At 46.4% G+C, this 27,935-nt stretch overlaps 1 protein-coding gene across 2 annotated transcripts; it reads right to left on the reverse strand.

Moving 5' to 3' along the window:
* Positions 1-784: 784 nt before the first annotated feature.
* Positions 785-27,272, reverse strand: LOC126525186 (uncharacterized). 2 transcript variants are annotated; one of them, XR_011893092.1, is made up of 6 exons: positions 26,802-26,888; positions 21,635-21,681; positions 15,590-15,693; positions 10,279-10,377; positions 8,612-8,714; positions 785-919 (listed from the first exon to the last, which is right to left on the reverse strand). XR_011893092.1 is itself a non-coding variant. In XM_055067465.2 (6 exons), the coding sequence occupies exons 1-6, from the start codon at positions 27,202-27,204 to the stop codon at positions 858-860; spliced, it is 462 nt and encodes a 153-aa protein (XP_054923440.2). In that variant the 5' UTR covers positions 27,205-27,272; the 3' UTR covers positions 785-857. The 2 variants fall into 2 exon arrangements, 1 of the variants encoding a protein (XP_054923440.2); XM_055067465.2 differs by lacking the exon at positions 26,802-26,888 and adding an exon at positions 27,158-27,272.
* Positions 27,273-27,935: the final 663 nt, after the last annotated feature.

Consider the following 27,935-nt stretch of genomic DNA (forward strand, 5'->3'; position numbering starts at 1 on the left):
TATGTTTATAGTGGCTTCACAAGACTTTGCAAGAGAGCTTGTGAGTGTTATAGGTCGTAGCTTGTTGCTGTTGTAGGATGCTTTCCAGCTTTCAAGAAAGAGATTATAATGGCTTTCTTCCGCTGATTCGGCATTTTTCCCATTTCCCAGATTATGCTAAAAACGAAGCAAGCTTTCAACTGCTTTAGGGGACAGGTGAGCGAGCATTGCGTAATGTACTTTGTCCGGTCCAGGTGCTGTTTTTTTCTTTTTCGGTAGTGAGTACTCTGTTGATTTCCGGGAGTGTTAAGGGTGCAATATACGATCTCTCTGAACTCCCTGTGGTCGGAAGCTTTAGTTTTTCTGCTGATTGCTTCGATGTTTGAAATGTAGCAGAATAATTTGCTGAGCTTGATATGCCATGAAAATGCTGCCCTAGTATGTCTGCTTGTTCTTCTAAATTTCTTTGCGTGCCTGGGGGTGAGAGTATGGGGATAGTGTAAGGACCGTAGTCACCTCTAAGCTTACGAAGCTGATCCATATTCTTTTGGATGTTATCAAGCTATTTAGGGATGATACATAGTTTTCCCAGGACTGTCTTTCGGCTTGTCTGCGTGTGCACCTGGCTTTCACTCTCGCTTTTTTGAAAGAGAGTAGATTATCTTGTGTTGGGTATCGCCGAAAGATACGCCATGCTTTGTTTTGTAATTTTTTTCGTTTTTGTACATTCGTTCGTTCACCATGGTTTTAATCGTTTTCCTAAGAAGACGGAGGATTGAGGGATCGTCTGTTCTGCTGCAGCAGATATAGAGGCAGTATTATTTTAATTCATTTCATATATCGTTAGCTCAGCGGATATGTCATCCAGACAGGGCTTTTTACTGAAGAGAGGTCGGTCTGCTAGATGAAGTTTCCGACGAGGTGATCTGGACGGTATTGTCTGGAAAGGAAAAAGAGAGAGAGAGTGAACTTTAATGAGCACCAGCAGTTCAGTCGGATGGGCCTAGGCCTCCCACGAAAATTTTTTAAATTGTACCAGGCATATGGTCAGTACCATAGGGATTGTCGATAACACTCCTTTTAAAATCGTTAAGAGAGATGGAGAGCACAGCGCCAGATCTAAACAGCTCATAGCTCCTGTGCTTGGGAAGCAGTAAGTTGCAGCAGCAGTGTTTAAAAGGCATATGTCATTTTCTAGGATACAATGTTAAAGTGTTTGTCCCCTGGTGTCAGTTGTGTTGCTGCCCCATAACGCATCATGTGCTTTAAAACCACCAGCTACTAAAAAGGTTCAGCTATCTGGTTTAAAATTAACTCCAGCTCTCTTAGTGTAAAATGCGAATGTGGTGGAATGTATATTGAATAAATGGCGATGGTTTTGTGTGCTAAAACAGTTAGAAACGCCTTCTATGTGACTATTATTGGCAATTTCTCTAGCTGCAATACCGCCTTACAGAACAATGGCTACACTACCCGAAAGCCGGCTCGCCTGAGAACGGTCGCGCTGTAATGCTACTTTGAAAATGCTACTCCAAGCCATAGACGGACTAGAAGGGTGCAGTCACGCCGTGTAAACTCGGGTCGAATAAGGAGCTGTAAATTAGGGTCCGGGGTATGAAGGCGTGCACTTGTGAACTCAGATGAATTCCACTGAGCTAATGTCCGGTCACACACAAGTGTGGCAAGTTTTTCCGCTGCGTCGGCTCTCGAAAGAGGAATGGCAACGCAGTTGACGCCGTCATGGGCAGATCGGGCAGCTGCGTCTGCTCGATCATTGCCATGTATTCCACAGTGACTGGGCAACCACTGATATATTATATCGTGTCCTTCGTCAACTATGCGATGGTGGACTTCTCTGATCTCTGCGACGAGCTGCTGGCGTCAAGTATTGACGTGACGTGGCGCCCGTATACAAGTTCGAACGGCGTAAACTGTGTAATCTCCTGTACAGCAGTGTTATACGCAAAGTCACATAGGGTAAGATCTCGTCCCACGTCTTGTGCTCTACGTCGACATACATGGAGAGCATATCAGCCAGCGTTCTGTTCAGACGTTCCGTTAATTCATTGGTTTGAGGGTGATACGCAGTGGTCTTGTGGTGAGAGCTATGCGTCAGCTGGAGAACGTCCTCCATAAGTTCCGCTGTAAATGCTGTACCCCGGCCGGTGATGAGAACAGACGGTGCACCATGTCGTAGGACGATGTGGCGTACAAAGAACTTGGCCACTTCATACGAATTTGCTTGCGGAATAGCTTCGGTTTCGGCGTACCGGGTTTAGTCGGTAGCGACGACTATCCATCTGTTGCGCGAAGAGGTCTCTGGGAATGGACCAAGTATAGATCCATTCCTATTTGTTGGAACGGTGCTTGAGGAGGGTCCACAGGATGGAGAAAGCCAGCCGGTTTAACTGGTGGTTTCTTGCGGCGTTGACAATCGCGGCAGGTCCTCACGTACCGTTGCACAGAAGAATAAAGGCGGGGCCAGTAATACACTTCTCGTATCCTTGCTAATGTCTTAGCGAATCCCAGGTGTCCCGCACACGGCTCATCATGGCAGGCATGCAAAATGAGCGCCGACGGCACGACAAGGAGGTACGTATTGGGACCGCTTCCGCACTTTTTCCTGTAAAGGACGTTGTTGTGCAAGTAGTATGATGATAAGCCGCGCACGAGCGAGCGGGGTAAAACACCTTCAACTCCTTGGAGGTGCTCGATCAGCGGCAGCAGCTCAGCGTCAGCGCGCTGGTGCTCAGCCATCGTTATGGCTTCGAAACGCCGACAAATGGTAAGTCATGGTCAGGGTCCAATGACGTCGTAGGGAGTGGTGCGCGTGACAAACAGTCAGCGTCACTGTGCTTCCTTCCAGATCGGTAGACAACTGTAATATCGTACTCTTGTAAGCCCAGGCTCCAACGGGCTAGTCTGCCTGAAGGATCCTTGAGGTTGGCAAGCCAGCACAGGGCGTGGTGATCGCTGACAGCCTTAAAAGGTCTATCGTACTAGTAGGGTCGGAATTTACCAATTGCCCACACCACCGCTAAGCATTCTTTTTCAGTGGTTGAGTAGTTTTTCTCAGCCTTGGTGAGACTGCGGCTTGCATAAGCAATGGTGCGTTCCGCACCAGCTTGCCACTGCACAAGAACTGCGCCGAGACTCGAATTGCTGGCGTCAGTATGAATTTCAGTGTCGGCGTCTTCGTCGAAATGAGCAAGCATTGGGGCCTCTTGAAAACGCTTGCGCAATTCATTGAACGACTGCTGCTGCTCGTCCACCCAAATGAAAGGCGCATCGTCGCGTGTAAGCCGTGTCAGAGACTCAGCAATTCTCAAGAATCCCTCGACGAAGAGCCTATAATATGCGCACAAACCAAGGAAGCGTCGGACAGCCTTCTTGTCTGTGGGTGGTGAAAACTCGGTGACGGCAGCTAACTTGTCGGAGTCTGGTCGGATGCCCTGAGGACCAACGACATGGCCAAGAAATTTGAGCTCTTGGAACCAGAAGTAGCACTTTTCAGGCTTGACGGTAAGGCCGGCAGTACGGATCGCAGCGAGAACACTCTCGAGCCGTGCGAGATGTTCGTCCAACGTGCTCGAGAACATGACGACGTTGTCCAAGTATACGACGCAGGTTTGCCATTTCAGTTCAGCAAGCACGGTAGCCATCATCCGCTGAAAGGTGGCAGGTGTGGAACAGAGACCGAAGGGGAGAACTTTGAACTCATAAAGCCCGTCAGGTGTCACAAAAGCTGTTTTTTCACGATCCTGTTCATGAACTTCGATTTGCCAATACCCTGATTTAAGATCCAACGAAGAAAAAAACCTGGCATGTTGTAGACGATCCAATGCGTCGTCGATGCGTGGCAATGGATAAACATCGCACTTGGTGACACGGTTCAACATTCTGTAATCTACACAGAAGCGTAGTGTGTTGTCTTTCTTTCTGACTAACACTACAGGGAGGCCCACGGGCTTGTGGACGGTTGGATCACGTCGTCTTGGAGCATCTCTTTCACCTGATGCTTGATCGCTTCCCTTTCCACTGGAGACCCTGTATAAGGATGCTGACGAACAGGACGTGCGGACTCGTCCGTAATAATGCGGTGCTTTGTGATGGACGTGCGCCGCACTTTGGATGACGTTGAAAAACAGTCCGCAAATTCATTCACGAGACTCAGTAGACGGTCTTTCTGATGGTATGGCAGAAGGGCGTTAACGTGAATCCGTTCTCTTAGGCTGAGCAACTCAGATTGCTGATTGCCAATGTAGCAATGTCAGTAACATCAGTGATTTCGCGAAGAAATGCGATTGTCGTTCCTCGCGGTACATGCCGATACTCGTTGCTAAAGTTTGTTAGCAAAACAACTGAACATTTGTTTCGCACCTGAAAAAGCCCTCTGGCTATACATATGTGGCGCTCAAGAAGCAGGGGCATGTTTGCCTCAGCAATTCCTTCGACGTCGTCCTCCATGTCGCATCGGACAAGGGTAAGCACGCTGCTCTTGGGTGGTAACGTGATGTGATCGTCAGCTCCGCGAAGCGCGATGTCACGGTCGTTGTCATTACTGTTCGCTATGGTTTGCGTAGTGGCGAAGCTGACTCTAGACTCTTGCAGGTCGATGATGGCACCGTTTGCCTGAAGGAAATCCATGCCGAGTATAAGGTCCTTTGAACGTTCAGGAAGAATGACGAAGTCGCCGATGTACGTGAAGTCCCGAACGTTGATTCGTGCCGTGCACCGGCCCATTGCAGTTATGAGAAGCCCTCCTGCAGTACGAATCTGAGTTCCGGTCCATTGCGACGAAACGTTGTTCAGTATACGCGCGAGATTCTGGCTCACAACAGACGTGTCCGCACCCGTGTCGATTAACGCCGTGACTTCGTGGTCATCTATGGTAACTAGCACGTCGCAGGATACTGACACGGAACTACACTGCTTTCTCTGCGTCTCAATTACGTCATATCGCGGTCGTCGTAGTGGAAGGACCTTCAGCGTTCGCAACGTCAGCGACCTCACCTCCGCAGGTCTCTGGACTCAGTTTTGCCGGGAGGCTGGGCTGGGTGAGCGACGCCTCGTTGCGCTCGGCGTGAAGACGGGGCTGGAAGACCTGTATCGGGCAGGTGACGGTGACCGGGCGTCACGGAATCGTGGGCCAAACAAGCTCCTGGCGTTCGCGAGGTAGGCTTCAATCTCCAGGGTGCGTTCCCCATTGCGCGGGCATGGCGCATTCAGTGAAAATCCACGGAGCCCAGCTCGCCGGTAAGGACACGCCCTGTAGAGGTGATCCGCTTAACCGCAATGAAAACACAAGGGCCTCCGGTCTGCAGTGCGCCAGACGTCGCTCTTGCGGGGTGGTCGTGTTTCAGCCATGAATGGCGTGCGGCGAGGCCTGAAGTCGCCAGTTGCTCGTTCAACGGCGCGCACACCACGAAAGTACGGGACGTCGATCACATCGCGATAACTCGGGGACAACGAACTTCGCGTAGCTGCTTTTAGAGTGTACACTCTAAAAAAGTTTGCATCGTTTGGGGTGTATATCTGCCACACAACGATAATCGTCATCTGCCTTGATGCGTTTTCTTTCTTTAACGCTGCGAGCCCGGTACTTTCCAGTAACGAACGGCATGCGCGTTATCAGCATGACATAGCATTCCCGACAGAAAAGTAGCGGGCGCGGCGTTTTCAAGAAAGGAAACGCATCAAGGCAGATGACGATTGTTGTTGTGTGGCAGATATACACCCCAAAGGGTGCAAACTTTTTTTCGAGTGTAGCTGTAAGCAGGGAAATGCTCGCTCACACGCTCGCTCACATGCGCATACACACACACAGAGGTACGACACATGTTCGCGCGCATACACATTTACACGCGTCCACGCGTGCACACAAGCACAAAAATGTACGCACACACGCGCGCACACGGAAATGCATGCACGCACAAACGCGCGTATGCTCGCATGCGCATACGCGCACTCATGCGCACGCAGATTCAAATACGGAGGCACAAGCGCGCGCGCATGCGTAAATGTAAGTACACACGCACGCACGCTCAAGGCGTGCCTGTGTTCTATCTTTCCTTCCCTGCTGCCTCAGGGAAACATGCGCGTGCGAATAGACTGAATGACACTCGCTCTGCAATTACCGTTCAAAGTCCACACTCTTAGACAAAATTACACCATTCGGGTCGTATCTTGCCACATAACGATAATCATCATCTGTCTTGCCTGCATTTCCTTTCTTTAACGCTCCGAGCTCGGTACTTCCAAGTCACGAACGGCATGCGCGTTATCAGCATTACAGAGCATTCTCTGCAGGAAAGCAGCGAGGGCAGCGCTTTCCGGGAAGGAAACGCGAGCAAGACAGACGACGATTATCGTTGTCTGGCAAGATACGACCCAACGGGTGTACATTTGTTTAAGAGTGCAGCTGTAATAAATCGCTTTACGGTTTAAATTTGGCGCTTCTCGAAGTCAATGGGCCCTCCACCCAGGGGGTGCAAAATCATCTGCTGCTGTCGTGTGACATAAGTGCCCGTCCCAGACCAATACACTGCTTTAACACACCACCAAAGTTTTGACTAAGTGCCATAAATGTATGTGTTGTTAGAAGGGACTACCCTCTCGGCGCAGTCGGTTGAATCTTGTTGATACTCGGCCGATGTATTGAAATAAAATTTTCTAAAGTTCTGCCCGTCATTTATGCATGTGCATTGCCGTGAAATTCCACAGAATGGTGAAGGTGCAATCTCCACAATTTCTAAGTATGTCCGTGCTACAAGGTACGATAGCTTTTTTTTCGTTTTTTAATGTAAAACAAAGACATCCGTATGCTTGTTGTTATGTTATCCAAGGAATAAAATCTGATTGTAAAAGTGATGACTTCACAAATGAGCAACACATTGCTACCTTTTAGGAAGGAAGAAGAGAAAACGTAATCTTTAAAGGGCACCACTGAAAAATCAAAACAGAAACCAAATTTTGAACTTGGTGTTGTTTTCATCAAGTGGGAAAATGGGGAACGAAGTCTTATGTGGCTCTAAAAAAATATTGCGGAATGCGGTATTCAACCGCTGCTAGCACGACGCGGGACGATAAGTGCGTGCGATTAAACCACTAGGCCAAGGCTTCCGACGTTTCTACAATGATACCAACGGGTTTATCAAGATGCCACCTGAATTTGCACGACTGTGCTTCAAAAATCGCATTTGGGAACATTGTTACGCTATGTGTACAGAGTCGAGATAAGCATCAATAGAAAGCTGAGTCTCCACATACACTATAGCGGCTATACACTATACACTATACAACATACACTATAGCGGCTATTACGATAGCAGCTGTGGCTCTATCGCAGCTGCCGTTTCTTCTCAAAAATTAAGAACAAATTTTCGTCGTTTCCATAGGCTTCCATTGCTGAATTTTTAACCGCTCTGGGAACAAACTGCTACCGTTCCACAGCATGACCACTGCATTTGTCTCGTGTGGATTATATTCTAGAAGATGTTCGTCGACTGATTTTTTCAATAATCGACCGGCACTTTCAATTATTCTCGAAAAGCCCGCTCGTTCCATTGAAAACGCCCTAGCTTCTTGCCGCGGCCGCTTGGGGCACTAGTAGCTACGTATCCAAAAAAGCTGGATATGAAAGCCAGGTTGGTAAAGCTGTATATAGACGGCACAAAAAATAAACGCGTATTTCTGTGGGAAACACTCGAGCATACGAAATGAAAGCGCACATGGAATTGCCAGAACGGGGAAAGTCAAATGCATTACGGCGTACTTGCCAACTCTCCCGAATTTTTCGTGAAGTTTACGAGTTCGGACCCGTTTTACGATTTACGGATATTACGAACTTTTACGAAAAAAATTAATGCTACTTGCGCAAATGTATCACGCGTCGGTCTCCGCGCCCGAGTACCTTCTGTGCCAGGCTTTTGATGGTAAAAGAACGCAAGAGGGATACTGCTCCGAGTAAGCTCACACGATCAAGTTCTTGAAGCGGGTGAAGTTAGCGACAGCAAGGTCGCTGAAAAAGTTCCCGAGAGCTAGAAATAGTCTGCTGCTTGTCAATAGCTGCTTTTCCAAGTTTCGTCGGTTGCACGGCGTCTGAAGTTAAAGTATCGTTACTCACGTGTATATGTATCCCTGAAAGACGTTCGCTGAAGGCCAGTTTAGGACAATTATTTAAAGAAAACACGCGTTTCACGTTCCCTTTTTCTCCCCCCCCCCTCCATCTATAGCATCCTTCGGAATTTTACGAATTGTATAAGGTTCACAAGTTAGCAGGTGTGAGCTGTGGTCACTTACGAAGTACGTCACGCAGTTGCAACAGCGCTGTGACAAGCTATAACACCCTAAAACTTGTAGCGAGCTATTGAAGAAGGTGCGATGATTCCTGTTGAATAAATTTACATTCCAGACATTCAGCTGACCTGACCACTAGGGCTTTATTTTCGTCCTATGCTTACCGCATCAGACGCGTGCGCCTCTCCTACAACTAACACGGCATCGAAAACGCGCGCTGCACTATGATACCAGTGCACAAACGTACAAATGGAGCGCACGCAATAACCCATCGTCCTTCTGGTTCCGGGCGTCCTCCTGTCGCCTGAGTCATTTCCCAGGCCCATACACTTACGTGGCGTTGTGAGTTCATGAGTGCCGGCATCATCAGGTCTCGTGCTCGAATGTTCAGCGGTAATGCAATAGCCTTGTCTGCATCGTCCCTGCCTTTTGCGTTTCTGCGAATAGTAAGCGAGAGAGCGCAACGCAAAATGGAAACTGGGCATCTCGTCGCTCCCGCACTGTCATCGCGCCTGTTCTCTGCGAGTCTTTCATTTTACCAATCGTGTACGCCCTTATTAGCAGCGACCCCTAGATACTATCATTCAAGGCACAGCGCGGACACGCCGGAAGTTTGCTCTGCTATGTCTGATCGCTGGAATTCCACCCACCTTGAAGTGGACGGTACCGGCCCAGAGGCACAAGGAGCAAACTAATTCAAATACCGCCACGGAGCGGTTGATGGGTGAAAGCTAGGTAGAGAAAAGCAACAGGAGGATGCAGGATTGGTGAATGGGAGCATGAATAAAATTCCCTTGAGTTTTTCTTTCTGGCAAGGTGACCCACGTCGCCACCGTGCTACAAATGGATAACCTTTACGTTATCTATCTTACCAATCCATTTATCTATCTATTGTAGTGATCCTAATGCCAGGTCGCGTGTTTCAGATACGCTATATAATGGCAATAGACATATTTTAAAAGTGGGAACAGCAAGAAACGAGTGACGAGAATAACCCCACGGCCTGTTTAGCTTAGCCCACGGCAACTTAGTGTGGGGACTATTATCAGTCAATTATAGGCGTTTGCGGTGAAAAAAAAATGCCAGTTCTTTTTCTCTCTCTCTTCTCTGCTTGACTGCCTTTCTCTTGGTCACAGTCTGCACACTTGCGTTCACGTGGGGGCAAGTAGCCGTGCTGGCAGCTACATCAGTCATCCAGCACGGGAATGCGAGCTGTACATGGAGAACGAAACCTCGAAGCACATCCTGTTGTGTGCCACTGATTTCTAGAAACGGGATTCCCAGCAAGAGGTGGCGGCGTATTCGCTGGTGATTGAAAGGAAATGCCTTCTATAGCAAACAATCAGGATGAGCGCGTCAATGACAAGTAAGTGAAGGAATGCGCGGCGATGAGCACTAATTTGTTTGAGCCGTGGACTTTATCAAGCAATGGGTTTTATTCTCGGGAAGCGGAGCCGTTGACTGTTGCTTCATTAACAGTGTTTTGGGAACAACGTAGGCGTAATTTGTCGATGCATCGGTTCATTAATGTAGTGCATAAGTGAACAGCCTGTTTATCCGATGCGGCTGTTGAAGTTACGCTGTTTATGTTTGTCAGACTTCCGCGAGCTTACTGAGTTCCAGGGTATCGCACATTGTTTCACTTATCGTGCACTCACTCTGCTCCACCGTGCATGGGTCCAGACATATTACTCCACGCCAACGTAGCAATCTGGCAATGATGTGCAGATACGAGTAAGCACAAACGTCCCACCGATTGTAGTACAAAAATGTACTCTCTGCTATTAAGGCGAGAAACGTCGTTATTGTTACCAGAAACATGCGAAGAGTGCAAGCGAACCACGCATAAGAGCCTACAGAAATCAGCGTCACTTCTCAAACGCAGCTTGTTTAAAAGATAGAATTCAACGCCGTGATGCCATAGCAGTTTAAAATAATATGCATTTTACTTATCAATAACCAAGAGTGGGAGAATATGGCTGGAAAAAAAAAAATACTCACTTTACACTCTGCGCCATCAGTTATGTGTCCATAATACCAAATTCCATCATTAGCACGTAATTTGCACCAGTAAATGCATTCCGTCTCTATTTCAGTGATCTGTGAAAAGTTCAGTGGTGGTCGTTAAGGGCTTCGATTAACAAAAATTCAAAGCAAGCGTGGCACATGTGGTTTTACAACTTTTAAAACAAAAGAAGAAAGTGCGAACAACAATCAGAGCGTGACCCCATAGGTCTAGGCGTGCAGGGCATTGTTGTTGCTGTTCGGGCTCCGTGCGCCAAAGGCAGAGAAGCGCAGTCAAGGGAGACAGAGACTTAGGTAATGCGAAGGGTTATTAGAAAATTTGCATGAGAGCTTATACGGAGTAGGAAGACGCAAAACGAAGGTAATTGAAAATAGCTCGGAGAGGCCTTCGTCCAGCAGTGGACACAAAACAGTCTGATGATGAAATGATTCCACGTGCAAAAAGAAACTCTCTGAAAATTAGGAACTATCACCCCTCAGCAGACGGGAGTTGCGAACCAGCAGGGTGTCTGTAACAGCGTAATCCCAACATCACGTCCCTAACACCCCCCCCCCCCCCCCCCCCCTCCCCGGCCCGTTTACCCCGTCCTATGGAAACGAGAAAGAAAAAATCCCGCTCGCGGTGAACATTGAAATGAACAAGCAAAGAGCTTCTAAATGATTAGGCCCGCGTCACGCATGATGCATAAGTCCCTTTTTGCGGCGAACGCCATTGCAATATGAGGAAATGTTTCAATCTATGGCAGCCTATGGAAGTCGTTGTTTCCATGCTTTGGCGCGCCTGATAACTCTGCAAGCTACAGTAATAAATTGAAATGTGGGGTCGGCCGTACCGTGCTCAAATGCCCAAGTTACCGCGAGTTTCAAAACAACTAAAGAGCCTGCAAATAATTGCTGCTTGGTGAAATAAAGCGGAGAACTGTTGACATGACCAAACTAGCAGGCAAAAGCAAGCCGACTGATCTGTTTACCGAGTGGTCGTGCACAGTCATCCGCGTCGCTGTATTCGTGATTGTCTTTCTTTCGCCTGTTTACAGTCATGATGCGCTCTGGGGAGTTAGATCTGTCAAACTATAACAAACGTTTTCGGTTCCTGGAGCACGAGCTGTGCACTACCATATGGTGCAGCAGCCTCTCAGTGGGAACTGTGCGCCGCCCCATGTTATGCGGTTACATATTAAGGACTAAGCTTGATTATATCCCCGCCTAACTTATTTCCGAAAAAAAGCCCGCAAAACAACAATATTCGCGTCTTTATTGAAATAAAGTGTACCACAGTTTCTGCTAAACTATTGGAAATAAATGTACACGATTCCTCTATACTGCTTTTCGCTATATGACACTGTCTTTGTTGTGCAAAGCCCTTTTATTTTTCCAGCCTTCTAACGCTAACATTCATGGTGTAGTATTAGGTCATTTGTATTTTTGCATACTCTACGTTTTCTTCGAACCGGGCACTACATCATATTATTTCTCACAATTAAAAATGCGCTAAGATTCTGACCGCCATTGTTTTGTTGCAGCTGATAAGAAGGGGACCCCCCGTTCTTTCATCGACTTTCATAATTTTAGCGCATGTTCATTCATAGCGTAAGCATATTGCTTACTTAACATTCCAAAGGAATAGAAATTCATGCGTTAAAGTTGCCCATCGTTTTGTTTGCAAAGAGAAGTGCAAGAAATGTTTTCGGCATTATTCGTACACACAACCATACTATGCAAATTTCAGCATGACGTACGTTGACACCTTCGTTATTAGTTTGACACCCAGTCTTACCAGTTTCCCATTTTTTTCCCATTCCAGCCCCCCGTGAGTCTATTGGCAATGCAGATCGATGTGTACAAAATAACAGCTAAGCTTCTGACGATATAAGACCTCGATAATTCTGACACTAGCAATGTCGCTTGAACGAATGTGCTTAGACGTACTAATTAATTTAAGTTTACTAATTAAGTTTTAATTAACCTTAAAACACTTTCTCACTCAAGAGTGAAACGAGCCAGTTCATTTAAGCTATCCGTTTCATCGAAATTATGTGCCTAACCACCAGTTTACAGTTTCAAGAAATCAGCCATGAAAACATGCCCATGGCGAAATACGTCGCTGTTGTAGTTAACGCTACTAAGCTCTGGGAAAAGGTGCGGTGCGGTGCGGTTCCAGAGGCTAGTGTTATGTGCTGTCCACACTATCGCCTGTTCTTCGTCCTAGAAGAAGGCGATAAAAATAGCGAGCTATGCTCGAGCACCAACGCCATGTTCATCCCACCGTCTTGAAAAGAGTCTCTCAGTGACCGTTAATGCAGACTGAATAGTCTATACCTTCCATGAAATGCAGGAGCCTTTCTGTCATTTGTTTATCTCCTATTTTCTTTCCTGTTTCTTTCTTTCCTATCTTCTTCTCCTCTTTTCATTTCCCTCTTCCCGAAAGAGTAGGCAGGCGTTGTGCCCCTCTTGGGGGCAGTTGACAGCTTGCTCCCTCCCTGTTTGCTTTGGGTGATTGTATCTTTCCATAACTAATAAGAATAATAATTAAAGCTATTGGCTAAAGGATCGGAAAGCCGGTTCACAGCGCACCTTCAAGCTTATGTTTTTACTCCGGCATTCTTGGGCTACAGAAAGGTACCCTCTTCGAAAGTAGACCCGGTCATATTAAGGTTGCCAACTGCAGCACTTGGCCCGGACGAAATAAGAAATGCGATGTTAAGATATTGTTCCAAGAAGCTCCGAATGAGCTTTTGAAGCTGTTAACCTACTTTGTTGTAATGCACGGATTCCACATGAAAAAAAAGTTGGCCAAGATTATTCCGTTACTTACAAAGCAAGGAACAGAGTATACTGTCGACAATATGACAACATAAGAGCGATTTCGTTAACTTCAGATGTACTGAAACTTATCGAAAGGGGCTTCATGGGCATATACTAGATTTTATTATCGAAAACCAGTTGTCGAGCCCCTGTCAAGTTGGATTTAAATCTGGTTATTAGACACGGCACGCGCATCTTGATCTTGAAAGTCTCATTAACATAGCCCGGAACAAAAAAACAGTGTGCGGCTTTAGTTAGTTTAGACATATGAAAAGCCTATGATAGTACTGAACAATTAAGTTTGATAACTTGGTTACAGAGCCGCGGCTTTGCAGCATGGATGAATGAATTTTAAGAGAGAGGGAATTCTATTGTTTTCAAAGTGGCTTTTCTTCTCGTAGACACAAGCAAACAAGAGGAGTGCCTCGGGGATCATCACTGTCGCCCCTATTGCCTAATATTTTGCTGAGCAGAGCACCTGTTCACCAGGGCGTGAGTACCTACCTTAGTGCTGACGACATTGCTTTTTTTTTTTTTTTTGCTATGGCTAGAGACATTTAAACCCTTAACCAAATTTTGCAGTCCTATCTACAGAACTGGATGGTTGGTTCGATAGCTTACACTTAAACCTCAATGCTGCAAGTGCGCTATTCTTCTTTCTGCCGATAAAGACACATATAGCTTAACTATCAACTGGAATATATTTTACAGGTACAATCACCCGCGTATTGGATATATGGTGACAAAAGAAGTACGTGCAATGGGCATTTTTCGCAAGTTGCGAAATCGAAGATCAGGTATGCGAAGAAAGTCACTTTTGATGGTATACAGGGTGTCCCAACTAACTTTAGCCAGAGTTTAAAAGTATACCGATGCACTCTGAGATGGCACGACCAAATGCGTACCAGATTGAGTAAGTCACACTATTTTTTGTATTCTGTGTAATTCCATAATTAGTCAAGATTAATAAACCTACTTCTGAAGCAATGAAGTTAGGCAAAAAATTGCAATTAAAAAGTTGTAAAGCGGCTCCGAAACGTCCTATTATACAGTTTCTAACTTTCTATCTATTAAGTATTAGTTGTTTTCCGATTACTGCAGATGCCTTGCGAAATACAAAAAAATACCACGTGACATGCCCACTTGTGCGCACTGATTGCGCTGCTCCCAAGCGTTCCATGTACGAACGAACATAGCATTTAGTAGGGTGTGCTGCCGCTTTAAAGGCGACAGTCTAGTAATTCGCCCATGCTAAAACTCTTTCACTTGCTAGATTCTACCCATCCGCAATGTGTTCATTTGATTTTGGTATCCGGTCATAAAAGGTTGTTTTTTAATGAAACTGCCTATTTACTGCCAACAACGTCCCTTTTCGGCCCAGTCCTTCCTGTTCTACCAGTGATATCATACATCACGGTGGCTAGATTTCAGATGCGTTCAAGCATGAAAGCATTATCAGACCCAGTGCTGACTGCTTCTCTAGATTATAAGCAACTGATATTTCTCTGGCGTAGTGAATCCTGTAACACAAAGATGCTTGAGGTCTCCCTCACAAAATTATGTTGCCCCATTCCCTCCTTCAACTTCTACTTAGACACGTCGGATATGGCGCCCTGCCCTCTCTGTTCCTTTTGTAATAAGCAAAAACAATACACAACTTCGTTCTGTTGTGTCGCCGCTTTACTTCGGAAGAAACACTTCGAAGACTTGGCCTGGACTTAACAGAACCTGTTATTCTTTCGTATGGGGCCTCCAATTTGGGATTCAGTCACAGGGATATTTGCTCAGCTGTCCAAACATTCGTTATGGTATCCAACCGAATGCCTAGTTAAAATTCCACCTTTTGTATTTTTGTGCACATTAAGTTAATTATTACTCATTCGATTTGTTCCTACTGATTTTATTTTAACAGATAATTTTAAGTTCTACAGCGCTAAGTTCATAAATAATATGAAACTTATACTTCATTATAAATTAGAATAATCCATCCATTTCTTGGTCAATCCCCCATAGCGGGTAATATCAACATGCTTGGTAGGAAAACATCATCAACTAGAACTCATGCAAGTACCACCGCCTCAAGCTTCACCGGCCGATTATAGCTGGGCGCCGCTGCAGAGGACGTCTCCCTCCTCGCGGAAATTATTGAACAGGTTCCTATTTCCGCCCACTGAGAATTGTAAGGCGCTGCCTTATGGAGCAACCTGCTGCAATAATTCTGCAAATATTTTGGAGCATAAGCACACCTTACGTTGTCAAGCGATAGTACCAAGATGCAAGGAGGCGAGCTGCCCTCCCGGCAATAGAAGTTCTCTCCAGCGCCCCCGCAAGCGACACATGCATGCGTATACCTTATCTTTTCTCATGTCAGAGTCATGGGCTTAAGTCGTGGTTGGGTCACTAGCCCCGCATTTCCGTTTCGGTGTACCTGTAAAAAACGTCATCCTGCAGACGATTAGTAGTGAACACGAATCTCCGGTACCGTTGTCTCGTTGTACCCAGACGGCATCACTCCTCTCTCCTTGTCGTAGCATTGATGAAGACGTGTTCCTTGAGGTTTGTATCCCATCGACGGTCCAAGGAGACCTGCGCGACAGAAAACTATATAGAGGTTCGCGCTTCTTATGCAGCACTGATTACTTGCGCCTCTGTAAACAATATGTTGCAGTGAACATGTAAGTCTCCCCATTCGCTCAACCATGCAATCAAAGTGCAATAAGAACGGAAAGATAAATCCAGGTGGCGTTAGCAGACTGGTCTTTCGAAACAGACCACCCACTCTTTCGGCGAAAACGATGGTACTTCAGTGGAATGAAGTCAAAGTCAACCTGCTTACTTTAATGCGTTAGCTTCTATTAAGAGCACATCACGCACTTTTCGGGGCTATGTATCTGCGTGTCTATACATCTAAGTTTGCTTGTTTGTTTGTTTGTTTGTTTGTTTGTTTGTTTGTTTGTTTGTTTGTTTGTTTGTTTGTTTGTTTGTTTGTTTGTTTGTTTTCTCGCTTACCTGGGTCACTCGACAATCCGTGGTCGAATGGGCAGCGCATCTGGATGCTGTGCTGAGGGAACAGTGTTTGAAACCAGCCTTTAGACCAACTTCGGTCACTGCGTATGCGGCGATGTGTACTTATGTGCGGGTCTTCAACGAACCTCGTTCACGTCGACGTGGGTCACTGTAGATGTGGGACTACGTAGCTGTCACTGTTTGAAGAAGCACTTTGACGCCGACTTGGAGCACTGGATACGTGTCACTCGGTCTGGGCTGGTCTTCAATGAGCATTTTTGATGCCAACTAGGATAACCGGGTATGAGCCGGTAGGTGTGTGCCGCCCTTCAATGAACGTTGTGGCGCTATTCAATGCCACTGGGAATGTGCCACTTTCGAATTCCAAAAAGAATATCCCTTAAATTGCTCCGATGCTGAGCGGAACCGAGCCCACGTCACGAAGGTTCCTCCAGGATAGCAACCCGACGCTATATCAGGCTGCGCCACAAATGCACCGGATATGGGGCGCTTTCAATGAACGTCTTTCGCGGCAACGCTTTAGCGAGCTACACCATGAATGCACTGGGTATGTGCCACTCTTAAGTGAACCTCTCGCCCACTTGGGTAACTGAATATACGCCACTGAGTGTGCAGCAAGCGAGTGGAAATTCTCAGCGTTCGCAGCACCGGCGCGCCACGCTCCCATGGTCTCGGAGGCCACACACAGACTTCTCGGCGGTGCCACAAGATGGCGCAGCGTGTCCAGAAGAAAAGCGCGAGGTAGGAGCCACACGACGCGTTTCTCAACGTTCGCACGCACCTGCGCGTCATGCATTTCGAAGACCACGCGAGAGCTTTGCAGTGGCGGTGCGATTTGGCGCCGAGTGTTCTTTAGGGAAGTTCGAAACAGGATGAAACATAGTTCCAGCGCACATTTGGACAAGGACGAGGAGAGAAAGACAACACGAACGCCGGACTTCAACTGAATTTTATTCATGGAAAACAGGGCTTTATGTACACAGGGGGAGGGGCTGGGGGACCGCTAGTGCGCAGGACCACTCAAAAATATTTCCTTGGTCTAGGCAAAGGTCATCAGAGGTGTCAAAACAAAAATAAAAAAGGAAAAACTTTTCCCTCTCTTTTTTTACATCACTCAGTCCAATCTTGTTCATCTCCCGCCCTACCTTGCTGGTTCGACACATCCGTTTGCCCTGAGATAATCAATTTCTTTTGTCCCGAGTGCAACAGAAGGAGCACTGACACAGTAATCGTTTTCTTTGTAGATACAAAACGCTTCAAATATTTCCCGGTGTTTCTGATTGCTATACTTGCGCAATACACGTGTTCGTTCGAAAAACGCCTTGCATGCTGGCTTGTGCTAGCAACGGCGAATGTGGTCGGCTAAATGACCAGCGCCACTTAGTGATGTAGCATTCCTGCGATGCTCTAACAAGCGTTCATTCAGACAGCGCCCGGTTTGGCCAATATAGCATTTCCCACAGGCGAGGGGAATACTGTACACAACGCCGACGTCACAACCAACGAGGGCTTTGGTGTGCTTTATTTTGCAAGCTGGCTTCTTCTGGGATTCGTTTACTAGGCGACACATTCGTCCCAGCTTTTCCGGTACTGAGAACACAACACGCACCCCGCACCTGTCGCCAACCTTCTTGAGGCGGTGAGAAACCTGGTGCCAATAGGGCACTACGACAGGGCGCTTTTGCGGGCGTGCGTCTTTTTTCTGCCTGCGCCTCCCACCAGCCTTTGCCTCGCGAATCTGGCTCTCTACCACCGAGGCCACGATTTCTCCGTGGAACCCGGCCTTCTCCAGGCGCCTTAGCTGAGCGTCGACGCTGTCACGAACTTGATGTTCGCAAGACTTGTCTAGAGCAGAGCGGATGCAGTTTTTTGCTATAGCTCTTTTTACGAGCTTGGAGTGGGCTGATTGATAATTCAGAATTTGTTTTTTTGACCGTGGCTTGTACTGCCAGCACACGCGCGCTCCATGAAAAATAAGACACAAGTCGAGGTACTGGATGCGACCATCTTGCGGCAGTTCGTGCGTGAACTTCATTCCAAAGGCGTTACTAGCAAAAATATCGAGAATGTTGCTTATACTATTGCCTTTATCCTGAGCATCAGTCGTATTCATTACCACGAGGTAATCGTCGACATATCTAAAAACTTTCTGCACGCCTGCGTTGTAAAGGGACGCTTGAATGCGCTTGTCAATACTTGCTAAGAAAATATCGCTTAAAAGTGGTGCTAGGCAAGAGCCGATGCACACTCCTTCTTTTTGGATAAAACAGCTGTCATTAAAAGTGATAATGGTGGATGAGAGATAAAAGGAAATTAGCTCTAAAAAATTGTCTGTTGATAACCCGGTCATGTTTTGGAAGGCCACTGGCGCCATGTCTTCAATGTGGCTTCTAACCGCGCTGAAAAGCTCAGGATGAGGCAATGAGTAAAACAAATCTTCTACATCGATAGAAAAAGCAAACCTCTTTTGACACGAGGTTTCACAGCCAGAAAAATATTCGATAACCTCTGTAGAATTTTTTACCAGGAAAGGGTCTTCTAACGGAATGGAACTAAGGTGCTTCTGCAGATACCTTGACAAGATGCCCTGCCAGGAAGGAAGGAAGGAAGGAAGGAAAAAGTGGAGAAGGAAAGGCAGGGAGGTTAACCAGTTTAGCGTAACCGGTTTGCTACCCTACACATGGGAGAGGGATGGGGGCGATGAAAGATGGGGAAGGGGGAGAGAGAGAGAGCACATAGCACAGCACACACACATCGTCCGTTAGAGTCCATCAATCTGGCATGGTACGTGATATCACTGTCACAGCCGCTTGTCCAGTCCCGTTTCTTTCAAAAACCGAAGTAGTCCCTTCGTCGCCTTCACCTGCGATGTCTTCTGTCGGCGGCATGTGAAAATCGTGTCGAGGGACAATGGTCTAGTGTCAAGGTGCGCGACAGTCCCTGGCATCCGTTCTCGCGCCCTGCCAGGAGCCCTTCTCAGTGACAATAGCCCTGAATGGAACAGATTCCTTGTGGGTCTTTACAGTGAAGAAAACACTCAAAGACACAATGTCAGCAGCGTTGATGCTCTTTCTTAATTTTGCTAGGTTGAGCTCTTCACATAAAGCAATAGCCTTTTTCTTCACTTTAGCTAACGACACACTTTTCGAACGAACACGCGTATTGCGCAAGTATAGCAATCAGAAACACCGGGAAATATTTGAAGCGTTTTTTATCTACAAAGAAAACGATTACTGTGTCAGTGCTCCTTCTGTTGCACTCGGGACAAAAGAAATTGATTATCTCAGGGCAAACGGGTGTGTCGAACCAGCAAGGTAGGGCGGGAGATGAACAAGATTGGACTGAGTGATGTAAAAAAGAGAGAGAAAAGTTTTTCCTTTTTTATTTTTGTTTTGACACCTCTGATGACCTTTGCCTAGACCAAGGAAATATTTTTGAGTGGTCCTGCGCACTAGCGGTCCCCCACCCCCTCCCCCTGTGTACATAAAGCCCTGTTTTCCATGAATAAAATTCAGTTGAAGTCCGGCGTTCGTGTTGTCTTTCTCTCCTCGTCCTTGTCCATATGTGCGCTGCAACTATGTTTCATAATGCTAATCATAACCAACTAGCCGAGCTGTCCATACTTATCGAAACAGGAGTCTCGCTGCAGTGCAGCCCCCTTACATAACTCATTTCGTCGGTGGTAATACGTTGCATCGTTATATTAATTTTATACTAACGCATTGCCATCGACAGTCATCGTGAGATGAGTTCCGCAGCAATTTTTTTGTATGCAGAACAAAGGCAGATGCAATTAGAGACCAGGACAGCGTCATTCGTGAATTTTACAAGATTGAAATGTTTAGGGTGCAGCAAGAAATCCTGGAGGTGCCTATTTATGTGTGTGTGTATTGGACAGTAGTGGCACTGCATGCCAATGCTGAGAATGTATGTGCAGCTTCTAACATAGTCGCGTAAACTTTTTGTGCATCGGATTCCAGCTTCTGAGCTAGCTGCCACACTGCCAGTATATTGTCGTGCTCCACATTGTCGAAAGCTTTTTGTTTGTCACTTGCAAAGATCACTATCAGTTGTGCTTTAACTAGCTGGGGTTTTCTCTAACGCGCTGTTTGAGCTAACGCAGAAAATTGTGCATGAAGTTGTGGCGTTTGCATCCAACAAGGGTGGTAATATTGATAATTTGTTCGAAACATGTTTGAGGCCGCTAATGTCAAGGCGCGCAAGCGCCTGGTCACATCCTATATTTTCAGATTTCCGACGCTTTCGTTGTAACACCGAAAGAAATGAAACCACAACAGCTATCTTCATGGAAATGATTGAATTCAATATTTCTGAATGCGCTCTACAGGTTCTCCACTGCGCGTTTGGCGTGTCAGTGAATACTTTAGAAGTTAATAAAATTTTGCTAATTATTCACAGGCTCATACTAAACAATAGTTTGCGTTTCCCAAGACATCAATAAAGAAGACTGAATTGGTTGTATTCGCGTAGCGCACGTCGAGTTGTTTTAATTCTTGACACAAGTTGGCCTAAAACACCCAGTACAATTTAAAGCATGGATGACCTCCCCTAGGTACATATATTCAGCTTCAATCACTAATGATTTGTTTGCTTCCGTGAACACTCCTAAAGCTTAATTGACTGCCCGAAGGAGCGTTTTAAATGCTCTCACGGCACTTTTGAAGTTCCCGACGGGGTCTTTCAACACGCGTAGAACTTCAAAACTCCTCCACCACGTTTCTTACAATGCGCATTTCCTTACTTCAATGGTTCATCTTACACACCTAGCAGTTCGCAAACAGCCAGCATTTCCGTCGCACCGCAGGCATCCATAACTCTAATTATCACGGATTTTATCATGTTCTTTGGCACTCTCAAAGAATAACTGCAACATTTATTATTTTGCGTCTCCCCAGAAATATGTTTAATTGCTTTTAAACTTGGTCGTGATACACTGGACGGTTCTGAAGCTACGCATCATTGAACATCCCATACAGCGCAAGTGTGCAATAGACAGAAGTTTGGTACTTTCCCGCTAATAATCCCACACTGATTATATTCGGTTGGACACACTTGACTCTCGACAAGCCAAATTTTTTCCATGGAAGGTTTATTGTGCCAATTCGAACTGTTCTCTCGATAAAGTTTTATCGAAATTTGAAGCGAACGTTTGGAGCAGAGATATTGAGCTGGGCATTATTGTCCGCAGCTAGTCGCAACAAAAGCTTCCCTGTAAAGAAAAGGCACACTCGACTCATTTGCTTTCTTAAAGTGATCTTACGCACGCATGAATTTTGCTTGGACACAAGATTTGTAACCACTGCAAAATGAAAAATGACCGGGACGATGAAACAGCAGGAAAGAATAGCAAAACGTACACTCCTGAACCAGTAACTTTTTTTTAACGTTGGTATACCGTAACTACTAAAAATCACGTCAGTGTTTTCGACACAAGTCTAGACGTGGCTCAATGGAAAATCGCGGAACGCAGAGAACTTACCCAAAAATACGAGCAGTGCTCCAACTGTCATTCCCTCGAACGTGTAGCTATTGGGCGGAAGATAATCATATGTGAATTAACTACTTGATCGCGTACAGAAACATCTATACTTCATGCTTGAATATCTGTATTTTGCATAAGAATTCAAGGTTAAGATGGGACACTCCAGGCTAATTTCAGCCGTCGTTGTCGGCGTCGCCCTCATGTTCCATATAAATTCAAAGGGAAAACACGGGGAATGCGGGAGATGGAAATTCAAGACGATGAGCAAAACGTGAGCAAGGTGAATGCAGGAGCCAACGTTTCGACAAGTGGACTTGTCTTCTTCAAGGCGGTGGACTTGCCTTGAAGAAGACAAGTCCACTTGTCGAAACGTTGGCTCCTGCATTCACCTTGTTCACGTTTTGCTCATCATATAAATTCAAAGTGCGATAACATGGCGGCCGTGCCCCATATGCTGTCGGTGCGAGCGAAAGCTTGTGAGGCTGAGCCGATAGGATGGCGGCTTGTTCCTTGCGCATTTCTATTTTTCTGTTCTTTGCACGTTTTAATTCGAACAAGTGGAGAACTCCATTTTCAGTCTCACAGAGCCTCAATAAATATTTTATTAAAGATCGAAGCAAGATCGCGCAACAAACCGCAGCTTCGTCCTGCAGATAAGCTTCCAAGCAAACACCTGACGATAACACCACTGGTCAAGGCTATTTAGTCAAGCAACGATTTTCCCAACACTGGCACTCAGGGACGTAGCAAGGGGGGACGGGGGGAGTCCTTATGGGGCTTCAGCCAACCCCCCCCCCCCCCCCCCCCGAAATTTTTTCGTGCTGTCATGCATCGCCGACCAAAACAACCCCCGGTACCGGAAATCATACTGTATTTTGTCTACAATGTATTTTTCACCCTCGGAAAGACATTTCAGCGCGAACATTGCGAACTCGAGCTTGATTTCGCGCCAATGCCCATGCACCGGGAGTCACATAACGCAAGGAGCCCCATCCAAACACAAAGGTTCAAGGGCGTTTTGAAGGCCAGCGGGCTCTTTGCGGCACCTCGCGGAGGCCGCGGAATCGACGGAGCGCATGGATTTCCAATCTGAAACTTTATGGGTATGAAGTTCTCAAACTTATGATGCGAAAGGTGCATTGACATTTCCAAAGTCGTGCTTTAGATATTCAATTCCGGAACTTTGTCGGTTTATTGTTCACACCAATTTGACACCAAAATTGCATTGGCTTTTCTAAAATCGTACAACGGACCATACAACGGGACAAGCCAAATCAACACACTATCAGACAAGTTGACAAAGCGCGCAGCGAGGTCCGATGAGACGAAGCGTTGTGGTGGTTCAATTGTGCCGTCATGTCTCAGAAAAAAAATATCAAGATTATTTTTTTTTCATTTGCGCCAAAGCATCCATGTCAAGACAGTAAAGCCAGCAAAGGTAACTACGTTCTTATGTTTTCTTTTTGTACTTTGACTTTTATTCGCGAGGACACATTGAGCCCCTTCAATGTTCTTGTTCTCGCTATCCGCGGGCTGCCAGAACCAGCCAGGTCGCATGTGTTTTCCTTTTATTACCCCGACCAACGCGCAACGCACATTGATGCACGTTCGTTTTTCTCTCGCCAAATAGATTTTCGCCTAGCAGAGTTTTAGACGCTTTCCGGCTAGCAGACGAGACAAAGAAACAATGGTCGCTCGCCGCCATCACTGTGGGGACTCGGCGGATTGCAACGCGTTCGCTTGAGCACAACCTCCCCGGAAATTCTTGTCTCACCGGTGTAGGACACCGAGCACTATGCGTATGGTTCTCTGTGGACCAAGCGCCTCACGTTTTCTTCGATATTCCTTCGGTAGCCACATTAGGTGCCCAAAGTAGGCATTTGAATGTGGCCAACATGCTTTCCTTCGCGTTTATTTCACTTCGGTGTCCTCGCCCCACAAAAGAAAAAAAGGACATTGTTGCGGCACAGCGAATTGTCGCATGGTGAAAGTTCGATTTTGTTACTTCTTTTGCGCAAAGTGATGAGCCGCGGGACGCTTCAGTTGCCGGATACTCTTATTATATTATTGAGATAGCAATCATATGGGCACTCCAGGCGCATTCCTGCCGTCGCCATCATGTTCCGGATCATGTTCCATCATCATGTTTTTCATGTTCCAAGGGCGATAACATCGTGACCGGGCGCCGCATGCTGTATGTGCGAGTGAAAGCTTAGGGGCGTGGCACGGGTGAGCCGACGATGGTGGCTCAGTCTTGTGTGCGCAAGGGAGAAAAACGGGGACGAAGCGCGCCGCCTTCCATCGCGCGCGATACATTAGGGGGAGTGAATGGAGGTGGGCGGGCCTTAGGATTCTATGATCTGTGAATATGTGATTGCGCAACATGATTATTTGTCTTGTCTGGCGCACTTTATTCAGTGAATTTTTCTTAGATGCGTAGATTTATTGGAGACTTATACGTATATCTATATATCTTCTTCCGAGGTGTTGTGTATACGTGCAGTGAACTTTGTTTCAAGTGACACTTTTTCTACCATTTATCAAGTTGTATCTTCGCATTTGTATATTTCATTGCCTTTCTAATGTACGAGGGCGAGTCAAATGAAAGTCAGCCGACCAACCCCGCGCAGTAATGGTTCTGTTCATTATCTGCGAAGCATGCGCGTAGCACGCAGGCATCTCTCATTTACAAAACTGACACCCAGTTGTGAGGATAAATGTTGTTTAATGCTCTCATACACTGGGTTGAACCTGGTTGCATGACATAGTGGACGCTCCAAAAGTTAAACAGCGTGGTGTCGTGAAGTTTTTGACAGCTGAAGGTGTTTCCCAAAAAGAAATTAGTCGCCGTATGGCTGCCGTGTACACTGAACATTGTATTTCATTGGCCACTGTGAATCATTGTAGCAAATAGTTCAAAGAAGAACGTGAGATTTTCAAATACAATCCAAGACCGGGCTAAAGCCGCAGTGCAATCACCCCCCAAAAAATTGCAAAGGTTGATGAGCTGATTAGTCAATGCTGGAGGATAAGCATCGATGATCTGGCAGAGCGTGTCAACATCAGTCACGGTTCGCTTCACAGCATAATTCATGAACATCTCGGTTATCGGCTCTTGTGTGCGCAATGGGTGCCCAAGATTTTCAACCACCGCCAGAAGACGGAGAGGTTCGGCGCTGCCTTGACTCATCTGATCCGGTATCACAATGAGGGTGACAACTTCTTGTGTGCAATTGTACCTGGCCGGGGGCGAATCATAGTGCCACTACTACGAGCCCGAAACACGACGGCAAAGCTTACAGTGGAAACATTTGAATCCGCCACCCCAAAGAAAAGAAATACCATTATTTCCGCTGGAAACGTGTTAGTCACTTTTTTTCGATCGTCATGGGCCATTACTGATCAAATTTTCTAATCCTGGAGAGACTATCAATTGTTCACAATGTTGCGAAACGTCGGATCGGCTGCGTGTCGCAATCAAGAACAAACGACGTGGAAAATTGACAAATGGGGGCATCTTGCTCCACGACAATACCCGTCCCCACGTCGCTGATGTGGTTAACAAAAAACTGGCAAAGTTCAAGTGGGAAACGCTGAAACATTCGCCATACAGCCGAGACCCGTAGCCTTGCGACATCCACATTTTGGGGCAATTGAAGAAACAGCTCAAGGAAACCAGATTCATGGTGGACAATGACGTGAAAAAGTCAGTTACAGACTTTTTGAAGCAGCAACCCAAGAAATTTTATGAGACGGGAATCACGCGACTCGTTAGTGAGTGAGAAAAATGGCTAAATGGTCATGGAGACTACTTTTGAATGAAGTACGCCATTTGTCATATATTCGCATTGGCTCACTTTCATTTGACTCACGCTCGTATAGTTTGCAGAACTCCTGCTTTTTATATGTACTCTCGGTTGCGATTATAATTTCGGTGCACTTACTCACAATACACAACAGGTGACAGCTGCTCCTGCGCAATACATTGGAACAAAGGACAGCATCGTTGATATTTTTGCCTGGCCATTGCATTTGTACAAAAATGTAAACAATGTTCTTGAATGAAAGTGTGCATTAAAATATTTGTTCTCACCTTGTTCACTTCTTGGCCTTTATATTTTTCATATCAGCTGCATGCACTGCTTTGCTGGTTTCGAACTGATATACTTCTAAAGTTCGTGTAATATTTTCTTTACTTCTTCAATAGACAAAATACATGGAAGCATTGATATCAGTTATTTCGGGTACAATTGTTGGGACATACGGGTATATTCTCTCATGAAAAAATAGATATTTTACTTGTCTTGACAGTGCGTAGCGTTCAACAATTCGTTTGCAGCATTTTTGACAATGGAAATGCAGTTATTATGCATGTATTTGATTGCTCGACAAATTCATAACGAGGAGACCGAGCTCGGACATCACACCGATAGAACAGAGTAGGCGTTCTCTGACGTTCCTCCTTGATTCGTGAGAACATTACGGTCGCGCCCCTACCAAGGAACATGCACCCATATCATAATCGTGGTAAAAGGAGTGCAAGGGCGACCAACCTTCTTAGGCAATTACAGAGTGATCAGCGACAGGTCAGCTTTGTAGATGTCGCCTCATGCTAGGGTCGTCGGCGTTCACCATCGTCACTGTCGATGGTCGGCAGGGAATCACCAATGCTGCCTCGGTTCGGACCAGTAGCTCGGAAATTGCTGAACAAATGGCTATTGCACTAGCCCTACTGGGTAGCTCACGGGATGCTATATATAGCGATTCAATGTCTGCAGTTAGAGTGTTTGAAAAAGGCACCATTTCCAAACAGGCCCTCGGACATCTTGGGGGCAAGGAAATCACACACCTCTTCATTTATTGGTTTCTCGTACATCAGGGTCAGATAGAGGGTGCTCCTCCCAACCTCAACGAGTTGGCTCACAGGGCTGCGCGCGAACTTGCCCATTGCGCTACCCCCGACCAATCGGAAAACGACTCCACAAAGAACAAGGACACGCCTTCCACCTACAACGAGATTACCAAAGACTACTATCTCAGCCGTAGAACCCACATCGTTCGTCATCCGTGGATCAATATAGTTGAAGCACTAACGCTCCACCTGCTGCAAACGAATACTTATCCCAATCCGCCGCTATTACATACAATCTATTCGGATACTTACACCGATGGTGCTTGCCGCGATTGCCGAGAAATAGCCACCTTAGAACACATACTCTGGCGGTGTACCCGGTCACGTTCTATCATCGATAATAGCTCGGCCAGATGGGAGGCGGTTCTCCGCAGCTCCCTTTTGGCTGACCAACTCTGGGCTGTCCAGCAGGCCCACGATGCGGCCGAGAGGCTTGCCCTTCCGGTTCCTAGCGTGGGAGCGGCCCGCTTCGCGATGACTCGCGATCTGCAGGACTTCAGTAAAGTTTTACCATACCACACCATGCCATCGCTGTTTTCTAGAAAACGGTTTACACCTTACAGCAGCGACTGAACTAAATAGTGAATGCGAACAGCACAGCAACATACCTAAATAAAAAATCAGCCTTCTTGGTCGATGTTTGCTGCGAAGGCATATTCCCGTTATACACGCAGTGCGCTTGCTCATTGAAGCGATGAGTATTGAACTTGACGCCCGCCTAGCGCTGCTAAAGACCATTTTAAAATAAGATGCGGTTTCCTTCGTTTATAGTGGGTGTCACGAGTTAGATGGAGAACAGCTGTTGCCATCCTACAGTGACCTGAACAATAATGCGTCGAAAGAAAAGTGAAAAGAACTATACATATAGTGTCATGTTTACAAAACCTTCGCGGAAAACAATTCTATATCAACCCAGTAAACACGCACCAGCAGAGCGATGTCGGCGATAAATTAAAGGCTTCTTTACGGCAGAGAAGCCTGTGAAAGCATTCTGCAGTTGCAATCTTGATGAGAGCTATTGAAACGCATTCTTCGTGTACACATAAAACAACAATTTTTTTGAAGTGCGGCGTTCGCGTATCAATGGGTGCTGCTTGGGGCCACGCAGCAGCGGTATAGAGAGGTAGTTAGCGTTCTAGAGTTACATTAGGATCAGTTTCATTGAGTATGGAAGTATGGGCACACAAATCGCACACGAAAAAAAAAAATACCGGCGAAATATGGCACAATTTTACGAGGCTCGCAACTTCGGCTACACGCCTGGACGCTTATTGTGCGAACGTTTCTGTGGGGCTCTAGCAAAAGCAATTTTCGTTTTCCACGCGATTTCGTGCAAATATTTCCGCAGTTGGAAGAATTCTTGGAGGCACACATCTGCGAGGCACT

This window comes from Dermacentor andersoni, chromosome 3 (assembly GCF_023375885.2).
Source record: "Dermacentor andersoni chromosome 3, qqDerAnde1_hic_scaffold, whole genome shotgun sequence".
Classification (NCBI taxonomy): domain Eukaryota; kingdom Metazoa; phylum Arthropoda; class Arachnida; order Ixodida; family Ixodidae; genus Dermacentor; species Dermacentor andersoni.